Source organism: Erinaceus europaeus, chromosome 8 (genome assembly GCF_950295315.1).
Source record: "Erinaceus europaeus chromosome 8, mEriEur2.1, whole genome shotgun sequence".
NCBI lineage: Eukaryota > Metazoa > Chordata > Mammalia > Eulipotyphla > Erinaceidae > Erinaceus > Erinaceus europaeus.
In genome coordinates this window covers 80,676,455-80,689,196 of record NC_080169.1, presented here as the reverse complement: position 1 = coordinate 80,689,196, position 12,742 = coordinate 80,676,455, and the positions used below count along the sequence as shown (strand labels likewise).

The 12,742-nt window shown below is 38.2% G+C and overlaps 1 protein-coding gene across 8 annotated transcripts in view; it reads left to right on the top strand.

Annotated features, from left to right (window-relative positions):
* Nucleotides 1-12,742, top strand: part of DOCK4 (dedicator of cytokinesis 4) — a 541,157-nt gene that overhangs the window by 405,296 nt on the left and 123,119 nt on the right. For 7 of the 8 annotated variants that reach the window (XM_060196436.1, XM_060196435.1, XM_060196437.1 and 4 more), the window contains exons 25-26: nucleotides 8,240-8,374; nucleotides 9,676-9,774. In XM_060196436.1, the coding sequence (XP_060052419.1) occupies nucleotides 8,240-8,374; nucleotides 9,676-9,774 (234 nt within the window). The remainder of the gene's footprint in view (nucleotides 1-8,239; nucleotides 8,375-9,675; nucleotides 9,775-12,742) is intronic. The other variant, XM_060196434.1, reaches the window with a different exon arrangement.

The following is a 12,742-nucleotide window of genomic DNA, read 5'->3' as shown; positions in this document are numbered from 1 at the left end:
TGCAGAAGGTGGAAGGTCTGGCTTCTGTAATTGCTTCCCCACTGAACATGGGCGTTGACAGGTCGATCCATACTCCCAGCCTGTCTCTCTTTCCCTAGTAGGGTGGGGCTCTGGGGAAGCAGAGCTCCAGGACACATTGGTGGGGTTGTCTGTCCAGGGAAGTATGGTTGACATCATGGTAGCATCTGAAACCTGGTGGTTGAAAACAGAGTTAACACACAAAGCCAAACAAGTTGTTGATCAGTCATGGACCTAAAGGCTGGAATAGTGCAGATGAAGTGTTGAGGGGTCCTCCATTTTGTATATAGCTAGTAGGCATATTTTTATTGCTTTCGGAATTCCTGGCACTGTTCCTGACTCTGCATTAATTGCATTAGCGGATGCAGTGCACATAGAGAAAAATTGCATGCTTACTTATAAATTACTGTTCATGGCTCAGAATTTTGTAGTGAGTGTTAAGATTCCTCTTTCATCTTGTGCTGTAGTTCCCTCATTTTGTTAGTTAACAATCACCTTCTAAAAGATTCAACAATGAGTTTCAGGGAACTCCAGTGGAAATAGGAGAGATATAGGACCAAAACTATGAGGGTAGAATTATCATTTGAAAAAAAAGACACCAGTAGCTCTATGTTTATAATAAGGGAAATCTACAGTTAATTTTTGTGCACTGATAATAAATGGTGGTGGTAGTGAAAGTGATTATTTCTCCTATTTCAGTTTGGAGTTTCAGTCAGATTTATTTAACAAAGAATCAGATCAGGGATGACAAGATAACTCATGAGGGATGGCAAGATAGCTCTGGTTCTGTACATAAGACTTGGGTTCAAGCCTGACTTCTAAGACTAAAGAGAAAGTTTTGGTGCTGTGGGGGCTTTCCCTCTCTCCTTATCTTTTTTCCACATGAAAAAAAAGTCAACCTAAGCCAGTAAAATCCCAGAAATAACAAGAAAGTTAACAATAATCAGATAACTGAAGTGACAACTACCTATATGTAGAATATAAATGATTAAAGTTAACAAAATTATTCCTTAGACTTTGTGAGAAATCTAGTGGATATCAGAGACATAAGATTTTAATGATGGGTGAACTGACATATATGTACCATGTATGTGTGTGAAATTGTACCTATACATTTTTTCAAAAAACTAAGACAATGTCAAGTCAATAATAATAAGTTAATTTTTTCCACTTCTTTTTTTGTTTTATTTTATTAGTGATTTACAAGATTATAAGATAAAAGGGGTTAAATCCACACACTCCCACCACTAAAGTTCTGTGCCCCCAATGCCACTCTGGCAGTAACTGCCATAGTCCTCCTAAGGACATAGTTGAGTTGAAATATATATACATACTATTTTTATTCACTTTATAGCCTTGACTTCAGTTCCTTTCAGAGCCACACCTCCATATTACAACTCTTCCCAGGTATACTTCCTTTTTTCCTGTTCCTTCTCAAATAAGAGAACCAGAATAATAAATATTTTAATGAAAGAAAGAATCTTTGCAGAGAGGGGGAGAGAGAGAGAGAGAGAGAGAAGAAACTTTCATGGGGACATGGAGCCTTGGTAGTTTTCTTGTAAGTATAAGAAAATGTATCATAAATTTCTAACCAAGAAACCTTCAAATTTGTTTCTAAAAGTTTTCTTTGCCCAACTTCTTGGTAGAAGACATGTGTACAGAGTTTTATCTTATACAAAAATCCTACTCTATGACTTATTGTCAGTGCAGAGGAATATAGATTTTTTCATTCAAGTCCTGCTATATAGCTTATACATGGGTAGGAAAACCTTAGATGCCAGAACCTTGAGACCTGACACCTCTCAGAGTTGAGAAAAAAATAACTTCATTCACTTTATAGATTATAAGAAGGATCTGGAGGAACAACACCTAGACACATCAAGATGGAAGAATGTCAAGTATTCCAGTAATCTGAACTCTAGGCAGAGTGTTTATTGACAAGAAGATCACAAAGGAGCAGGAAGATCCAAGATGCTTTTAGATAAAACAATACAGAAGCAATTTTCAATGAACAAATTACTATCAAGATGTGAGAGACATCAAGAGTGTGTTAAACCTTGATTGCAGTAGACTTTGTTTGAATGTCATTAGTCTGGTGCATTTCTCTGATGTCTCAAGAAATAGGTCTTGTAAAGATGTAACCAATCTGGATCATGAAAAAAGTTAATACTGGTCCACAAGAAGCAATGTGGTCTTTAAGAAGCAAATGTTTAAGAAAAAACAAATGGCACACACAACCACACATCCACTACATTCATAGAACAAAACTCTGTGAGGAATGACCAGGGCTGAATGTTGCTATAAGAAATGGTGAGGGAGCCGGGTGGTAGCACAGTGGGTTAAGCGCACATGGTGCAAAGTGCCCGGACCTGCTAATGATCCCGGATCCCTATGTACAGGGGGTAGTTCCACAGGGAGTGAAGCAGGTCTGCAGGTGTCTATCTTTCTCTCCTTTCTTTGTCTTCCCCTGCTCTTTTGATTTTTCTTTGTCCTATCCAACAAAAACAATAATAACAACAACAAGGGCAACAAAAATGTTGAAAATGGCCTTCAGAAGCTGTGGATTCGTAGTGCAGGCACCGAGCCCCAGAAATAATCCTGGGGGCAAAAAAAGAAAAGAAAAAGAAAGAAAGAAATGGTGTCATAAGGTTGACTTAGAAAGGCATGATGAGCTCAGGCTAGTTACTGTACTAGGAAATAGAGGTTAAAAGAAAAGAAAAGAGAAATAAGTCACTGTATTGTGCACAAACCCCCAAACCCCTCAGGGAAATTGCCAAAGATAGTTACAGATAGGAAATTTAACATAATCTCAAGGCCTGTGTGCTGCCTTTGTAACTCTCTGACACCTGTTAACGATCAACCAGACCTGCTTTGTAAACATGGAGGCTTTGGGTAAAAAATAGAATTTCTAACAACAAGAAATCTGGGATAAGAAAACTTCTTCAACACTGGATCATATCTTTAGAAAAGAAGTCCACAATATAAACACTGACATTAGGCCTCATTTTGGTGGGTGGTCTTTCCTAGGCTGCTGTTTACTAGTCTGTCTTTACAGGTATAGAGTTTTAGAAATCACTTTTTAAAGTTATTTATTTATAAAATGGAAATACTGACAAGAACATAGGATAAGAGGGGTACATTCCCCACCACCAAAGTTCTTTATCCCATTCCCTCCCCTGATAGCTTTCCTATTCTTTAACCCTCTGGGAGTTTGGACGCAGGGTCATTATCGGGTGCAGAATATGGAAGGTCTGGTTTCTGTAATTACTTCCCTGCTGAACATGGGTGTTGACAGGTCGATCCATACTCCCAGCCTGACTCTCTCTTTCCCTAGTGGGGCAGGGCTCTGAGGGAGTAGAACTCCAGGACACATTGGAGAGGTCATCTGTCCAGGGAAGTCCAGTTGGCATCATGGTAGCATCTGGAACCTGGTGGCTGAAAAACAGTTAACATATAAAGCTATACAAATTGTTGATTAATCATGAACCTAAAGGCTGGAATGTTGCAGATGAAGATTTGGGGTCTCTGTTTAGGAAATAGCTAGCTGGCCTGTTTTAGGTATATTTTTAGGTCTCTTCCAAAGGGCCCATGACTCGATTGGTTTTTTGCCTGAACCTAACATCTGATATGCAGGTGGACCCCAGTTATTGTCTGGGAAGATGATGTCATGGCTGGACAAAGGGTTAGAAAGCTGGATCAGGGAAGAGAGTAGCTCCCAAATATGGGAAAAGTGTATTAATATTGTTGACTGTAAACTCCATCGATTTGATCATTTTTTTTTTTATTTAAGAAAAGATTAATTAACAAAACCAAAGGGTAGGAGGGGTACAACTCCACACAATTCCCACCACCCAATCTCCATATCCCACCCCCTCCCCTGATAGCTTTCCCATTCTCTATCCCTCTGGCAGCATGGTCCCAGGGTCATTGTGGGTTGCAGAAGGTAGAAGGTCTGGCTTCTGTAATTGCTTCCCCGCTGAACATAGGTGTTGACTGGTCGTTCCATACTACCAGTCTGCCTCTCTCTTTCCCTAGTAGGGTGGGTCTCTGGGGAAGCTGAGCTCCAGGACACATTGGTGGGGTCTTCAATCCAGGGAAGCCTGGCCAGCATCCTGATGGCATCTGGAACCTGGTGACTGAAAAGAGAGTTAACATACGAAGCCAAACAAATTGTTGAGCAATCATGGACCCAAAGCTTGGAATAGTGGAGAGGAAGTGTTAGGGAGGTACTCACTGCAAACTCTAGTGTACTTCTGCTTTCAGGTATATATTTTGCAGTAGTTTATAGATACGTGTGAAGATATGCTCTCTCTCACAGAAACTGGTGTATATCTAGGTTTTGGGACTTTGTTAGAAAGTGAACCACCTGAGATGGAATTAGAGTATACCATGAAAGAAAAGGTCTCACCAGAGTAATGAAGCTGAAGGGTTGTCATTCCACACGTGAAGTCTCTGGACACAGTCCGAAGTGAAGCATGTAGAGGTGGCAATCGTTGCGTTGGTTAGGTTGTGATCGGCGGATGCAATATTATTTGGTATGGGTTGGGAGACGCATACGAGAAAGGAGAGGAAATACTGGATCATATGGAAGGTCCATGTCTAGCCTTCTGAGAGTTTTCCAGACTGCTCTCCACAGAGGCTCTACCAATTTACATTCCCACCAGCAATGTAAAAGGGTTCCTCTGTCCCCACAACCTCTCCAGCATTTGTTGCTGCTGTCCTTTTTGATGTATGCTATTCTTACAGGAGTGAGGTGGTATCTTAGTGTTGTCTTAATTTGCATTTCTCTGACAATCAGTGACCTAGAGCAGTTTTTCATATGTTTGTTAGCCTTTTGGATCTCCTCTGTAGTGAATGTTTTGTTCATATCCTCTGCCCATTTTTGGATGGGGTCATTTGCTTTTTTGGTGCTAAGTTTGCTGAGCGCTTTATATATTTTGGTGATTAGTTTCTTGTCTGATGTATGGCATGTGAAGATCTTCTCCCATTCTGTGAGTGGTCTCTTTGTTTGTGTGATAGTTTCTTTGGATGTGCAGAAGCTTTTCAATTTGATGTAGTCCCATTGGCTTGTTTCTCCTTTAGTCTTCCTTGCAATTGGGTTTGATTCATCAAAGATGTCCTTGAGGTGTAGGTGGGAAAGTGTTTTACCAATGTTTTCCTCTAAGTATTTGATTGTTTCTGGTCTGACATCTTTGAGCCATTTGGAGTTGATTTTTGTCTCTGGTGAGATAAAGTGGTTCAATTTCATTCTTCTGCATGTTACAACCCAGTTTTCCCAGCACCATTTATTGAAGAGAGCCTCCTTCTTCCATTTAATGCTTTGGGCCCCCTTATCAAAGATTAGATGTCCATAGGTGTGGGGATTTATTTCTGGGCTTTCAATTCTGTTCCACTGGTCTGTGTGCCTATTTTTGTTCCAGTACCATGCTGTTTTGATGATGATGGCTTTATAATATTGTTTAAGGTCTGGGAGTGTGATGCCTCCATTTCTGTTTCTTTTCCTTAAGATGGTTTTGGCAATTCTAGGTGTTTTCTGGTTCCAGATAAATGATTGTAGTGTTTGTTCTATTCTCTTAAAGAAGCTTGGTGGAACTTTGATGGCTATTGCATTAAATTTGTATATGGCTCTGGGGAGAACATTCATTTTGATGATATTTACCCTTCCAATCAATGAGCATGGAATATCTTTCCATTTGTTGGTATCAGTTTCTATTTCCTTGAGTAGCAACTCATAGTTTTCAGCATACAAGTCTTTCACTTCTTTGGTCAACTTTATTCCTAGGTATTTGATTGATTTTGCTGAAACAGTAAATGGGGGTGATTTCTGGATGTCTTCTTCTTCAGATTTAGTGTTTGCATAAAGAAATGACACTGATTTTTGTACATTTATTTTGTAGCCTGATACCTTGCTATATTGCCTAATAACTTCCAGTAATTTTCTGCTGGAATCTTTAGGTTTTTCTATGTATACTATCATATCATCTGCAAATAGTGAGAGCTTGACTCTTCCCTTCCCATCTGTATTCCTTTGATTTCTTTCTCTTGCCTGATTGCTATGGCAAGAACTTCCAATACTATGTTGAAGAGTAATGGTGACAGTGGACAGCCCTGTCTAGTCCCCGATCAGAGGGGGAATGCTTTCAGCTTCTGCCCATTGAGTATGATGTTGGCTGTAGGTTTGCTATATATAGACTCCACTATCTTGAGGAATTTCCCATCTATTCCCATTTTTTGTAGAGTTTTAGCATGAATGGTTGTTGGATTTTGTCAAAGGCTTTCTCTGCATCTATTGAGATAATCATGTGGTTTTTGGCTTTGCTTTTATTGATGTGGTGAATGACAGTGATTGACTTAGAGATGTTGAACCAGCCTTGCATTCCTGGGATGAATCCCACTTGGTCATGATGAACAATCTTTTTGATATGTTGCTGTATCCAGTTGGCCAAGATCTTGTTTAATATTTTGGCATCTATGTTCATCAGTGATATTGGTCTGTAGTTTTCCTTTTTTGTTCTGTCCCTATCAGCTTTTGGTATCAGGGTGATGTTGGCTTCATAGAAGGTGGAAGGGAGTATTCCTGTTTCTTCAGTCTTATGGAAAAGCTTAAGAAGTATGGGTACTAACTGTTTCCTGAAAGTTTTGTAGAATTCGTTTGTGAAGCCATCTGGTCCAGGACTTTTGTTGTTGGGGAGATTCTTAATAATGGTTTCAATTTCTTTGTCTGTGATTGGTGCATTTAGGTTTTGTAGTTCTTCTTGGTTCAGTTTTGGAAGGGCATATGCTTCTAGGAATTGTTCCATTTCTTCCAGATTCTCTAGCTTGATGGCATATAGTTCTTGATTTGATCATTTTTTAAATATTTATGTCCTTTTGTTGCCCTTGTTTTATTGTTGTACTTATTATTGTTGTTGTCGTCATTGTTGGATAGGACAGAGAGAAATGGAGCGAGGAGAGGAAGACAGAGAGGGGGAGAGAAAGATCAACACCTACAGACCTGCCTCACCACTTGTGAAGTGACTCCCCTGCAGGTGGGGAACCGGGGGCTCAAACTGGGATCTTTACACCAGTCCTTTTGCTTTGCATCACCTGCGCTTAACCCGCTGCGCTACTGCCCGACTCCTGATTTGGTCATTTTTATAATGATTGGAGAGGTAACTCAGCTGGTAGAATATCAGCTTGCATCCTGGAGGCTCCCAGGTTGGTTCCCAGAGCTCCACATGCTTAGCTTGTCTCTCTAAATTTTTTAATTATTTTATTAGTGATTTGCAAGATAAGACAGGAGTATAGAAGTATAATTCCACACTACTTTGTTTTGCCTCTCCTCCTACCCACCTCTCATGAAGCTCTTATATTTGTGATAACCTAAATCTTAAAAAATCATTTTCATAAGAATAGTCGTCTGTGGGGGGTCGGGCGGTGGAGCAATGGGTTAAGCATATGTGGCACAAAGTGCAGGGACCCGTATAAGGATCCCGGTTTGAGCCCCCGGCTCCCCACCTGCAGAGGAGTCGCTTCACAGACGGTGAAGCAGGTCTGCAGGTGTCTTTCTCTCCCCCTCTCTGTCTTCCCCTCCTCTCTCCATTTCTCTCTGTCCTAGCCAACAACGAACAACATCAACAATAGCAATAATAATAACCACGACGAGGCTACAACAACAAGGGCAACAAAAGGGGGGGGGGAAATGGCCTCCAGGAGCGGTGGATTCATGGTGCAGGCACCGAGCCCAGCAATAACCCTGGAGGAAAAAAAAAAAAGAATAGTCATCTGTATTTAAAACAGAATTTTGGAAAATGGCCTGAACAACTCTAATAAGAAGAATTTTTTTTCTTGTGAAAATAATGACTTTTCAAATTAAAAGAGAATTTTAGTGAGGAATCAGACCCAAAAAGAGACCCTGACTAACTCAATACCACATGCCACACTAGTGCCAAACTTGATATTCTAAATTAGTGATTTTCAGGATATGACCCTACATTCTATCAGACAACCAAGTTATATACTATTGAGTAAGTTGTGAATTTCTTGTGCCTTTAGTTTCTGTAACAGAAAACTGGTTACTTAGGAAACTTAAGTGAGGTGTAGGTCTGTCAAACTTTCAAAGTCTTAGAACTCTTTAGTTCTATATTTGCAAATGAGTTTTTCCTCTTTTCCATTAAGCAAAAATTTATATCCATTTAAAGCCACAATCTTCTGAGCACATATTTTTTTGTTTTATTTTAAGGAGAAATCAGTTTTGGAAGAAATAGATGTGATAGTGGCCAGTTTGCTGGATATTTTGCTGAGAACCATATTGGAGATCACCAGTCGACCTCAGCCCTCCAGTTCCACAATTCGACTCCAGTTTCAGGATGTCACTGTAAGATCATAAGGCATATGTCACACAGAATGGAGGTTAATTGTGTTTACTAAACAGCATTCATTTTGATGTTGGTTGCTCAGAGGGATCACAGACTATTTTTAAAAGGAGAATGAAATTAGTATTATACAATATATGGTTTTCTCTATCTCCTACAAAAGTAACAGATAGGTATTTAATGAGTTGTAAGAGATCATGTGAATTAAGAAGTAATGTATGGAGCTATGGAAAGATCTTTGGATTAAAAATATATACAGATAACTAACTCTTTTTTAATAGTTTGGCTTTGAGCATATCTTTTTTTCTTAATTTTTTATTTATAAAAAGGAAACATTGACTAAGCCATAGGATAAGAGGGGTAGAACTCTAAACAATTCCCACCACCAAACCTCCATATCCCAGCTCCTCCCCTGACAGCTTTCTTATTCTTTAACCCTCTGGGAGTATGGACCCAAGGTCATTGTGGGATGCAGAAGGTTGAAGGTCTGGCTTCTGTAATTTCTTCCCCACTGAACCTGGGTATTGACAGCTCGATCCGTACTCCCAGCTTGTCTCTCTCCCTAGTGGGGAAGGACTCTGGGGAAGCAGAGCTCCAGGACACATTAGTGAGGTTGTCTGTCCAGGGAAGTCTGGTTGGGATCATGCTAGCATCTGGAACCTGGTGGTTGAAAAGAGGGATAACATACAAAGCCAAGCAAATTGTTGACCAGAGCATATCTTTCAGTCTACTACATAACCCTACATTTACTTTCTTTAAACATGTGTTTAAGTTAAACCACCTAACTCATAGCTTTGCTATGAAGTTCAAATGTTATAATATTGAATGACAATATAAGAACTGGTTGAGAGCCTCACTGCTCAAAATTCCCAAATTAGAATTCATCCCCAATTTTAAGATATGTCTATCTCAGACTAAAATAAATCATTACAGGAAAAAAATACTAATTTTATAGATAACTTAGATTTAAAAGACTTAGGGGAGCAGGCAGTGGCGCACTTTTGAGTGCACATATTACCATGCAGAAGGACCTGGGTTCAAGCCCTTAGTGTCCAGCTGCAGGGGAGAACTTCACAGCAGTGAAGCAATGCAACAGTCATCTTCCTCTCACTATTTCGTTCTCTATTTACACTTCCCCTCTCAATTTGTCTCAATCCTATGTAATACAAAGATTGAAAAGAAAAGAATAAAAAGACTTAATTGAGTGAGTTTGGGTCATAATAATTGTTTGTTTAATTTAAAACACTGAATAACTAATGTTTTATATATCCTTAATTAAATATACATCTATATTTTTTATTAGGGGGAGTTTGTTGCTTGCCTTCTGTCCTTATTACGACAAATGACAGATAGACATTATCAACAACTTCTTGACAGTTTCAGTACAAAGGAAGATCTAAGGGTAAGTGATGTTAAATTGTTTACCTGAGGGTTTGAGCGGTAGCACACCTGGTTAAGTGCATATGTTACGGTGCACCTAGATCTGGGTTCAGGTCCCTGGTTCCCAACTAACGGAGGACAGTTTCACAAGCAGTGAAGCAGTCCCACAGGTATCTCTCTGTCTCTTTCTTTCCTCGGTCCTATCGAATTAAGTAAAGTTAAAAAAAAAAAAAAAAAAAACCTTTGAAAAAGAACACTTGATTAAAAACTCTTTAATGTATCATTTTAGCTTCTAATTTAATTTGTCACAGTTAAGTATTTTCCTTCTCTGTTACTTTAACTGTTTCCATTAAATTCCAAGCTATTAGACATGACCCAGTTTTGAAACCCAACCTCCATGGCATTGGGGGAAGATTCAGTGCTATGGTATCTGCCCCTCTCTATCTCTCTGTCTCTGCTTCTGTATCTGAAAAATTTGGCCCAGAGTAGTGAAACTTTGGTGACAACAACAAAAAACTTAAGCTATTTTTTTTTTGCAACTTCATGAACATATATGTTCATCTCTCTTGGCTCTTTGAGATTTCTACTATTCAAACAAAGTACAAAAATCAGTAGTGAACTCATGTTTTGTACAAAGACATGGGATTTGAAACACATGTCATCAAAATTCAGTAAATTTGAATTTTTTTAAAATCAGTTAAAAGTCAAATAGTTAATGTACTCTAGTTAAATGAATCTATAAGTATTGGGCTGTCTGAAAAGTCATGACAGGTGGGGGGCCAGGTGGTGGTGCACCTGACTGAGCGACCTTGTTAATGGAAATAGACCTGTGGGGAGAAAGTTTCATAAGCTGTAAAGCAGTGCTGCAGGTGTCTCTCTTCTCCCTCTCTATTCTCCTTCCATATCAGTTTCTCTGTCCTATCAAATAAAATAATTTTTTTAAAAAGTCACGGAGCATTTGAAGTTATGGTGCATTTTGCATAGAAAAATATGTCATGACTTTTCAATAACAGTATTACCAGCCAAGGAGTTCATTTAATGGTAGAGCATAGGACTGCCATGCATGAAACCCCAGATTCAATTCCTGGCACTACACAAGCTGGAGCAAAGTTGTGGTTTGTTTATCTTTCTCTTCTCTAAATAAATAAGTAAATAAATAAATCTTTACAAAAATGGCGTATTGTCCATATGGAAGGTAAAGGAAAATATATAAACATCTTATTTCATCCCTCTAGAGCCACAATGAGATTTACTACTATGTTTTAACTTGATAAGCAGAGTCATATTTGATATTCTCTACGAACCATAGTCTAACCAATGTACTCTGTTAGTCTGACAGGTTACTTTAGCTGACAACAATTTGGTTTTCCAGAAATATATACAAACTTCAAATGAAAAGATCACTGAAATTTGTGGAACTGTTATGTTTGTATTATTGGAAGCCTTGACCTTGCCTTGAGAAGATTTATAAATTGTTTGTGTGTACAGAAAAGTGACTTTTCTTTTGGCTTTTACTTGGCTAGAAAAAAAAAATTTTTTTTGACCTTGGAAGTATCTTTGGAATAGTTGACAAATTGAGTCACATGTCACAAAGCATAGGTCTGGCTCACAAATGTGATCTACCTAGAAGTCAGTTGATTGGTATATATCCAAGGCTGAAAATACGTTTGTCAATCTTACATTTAATCTTGAGGTTAGAATTAAAATATGGATAAAGTGTCTCTTTCTGTTCAGAAAATTTGACATCTTTATGTAACCCTCTTTATGTACTTAAAGATAAGATAACTATGAGATTATTTTCTTTAACCAGAAGTTGAATATTAACACAGTTGAGTAACTCTTAGGTTTTACTTGAGAAGTCCATGATTTCACACTTCAAAATATCATATAAGAATAGATTACAAATTTTTAGAAAGCCTGGAATGAAGAAAAAAAAGGAATAGAGCATAAATTAAAAATAATTTTTATCTGTATTTTTGGGTTTTGTGCTTCAGTATTCATGTTAACAAAGTAAACAGAAGTAATAGTATTTAGTGTAGACTTTCTTCATTTCTGTCAACCACTTACTTTTTCAAAGATGTATTTCTCTCATCAAAATTAACTGCACCTTCAGACCATGAAAATATTTTATTAATTTTTAAATATTTAATTATGTCATTGTTCCTTAAGAGAATATAATTGAGTAATTTAGGCATGCCAAGCAATCCACGTGCTCTTATTAACGTTACTAGAAACAGGGCCATATCTTATAGGGGGCTGGGGTGGGGTCAGACAAGTAATGGTCATTAACCATGGAGTGAACACATGGAGAAAGTACACAGTGCTTTGGAATTATAATCCAAACTCAAAAGAAAAAGAAAAATCTCCAAAGGAGGACTCAGTCAAATGATATAAGATGAATAGGAATATCCTGGATCTATTTATCTCTGGGACAGTGAAATATTTTAACTGATACATCACATTCATTATAAAAGTTATTGGAACATGGAATGTTTCAGCTTATTGTTGTATGTATATTACTAACCCCCTAAAATTTGTATTAGATAATCATTATTTATAAGACTGTAAGATTACAGAGGTATAGTTCCACACAATACCCACTACCAAAATTCTGTCATCCCACAAACCTCCCCCCAATAATAACCATAAAGTCTTAGAGATATTTTGGCTACGTTTAATCTTTGCAACTGCATATGTTTTGATTTTCTGTATCCCACATACTAGCTAAACCATCCAATAATTAGTTGCCTTTCACCAACTTACTTCACTAAGCACAGTCATCTCCAGTTCCATCTATTATGACCCAAAAGTTACAGCATTATTTTTTTATATTGGAGGGTAACATTCCACTAAATAGATATCCTATAACTTCTTTACCCAGTCATTTGCTGATAGGCCTTTAGCTTGTGTCCACTCCTTGGGTATTGTGAATATGAGCATAGAGGTACATATGTCCCTTCAAATGAGGGTTTTCATGCCCTTTGGATATC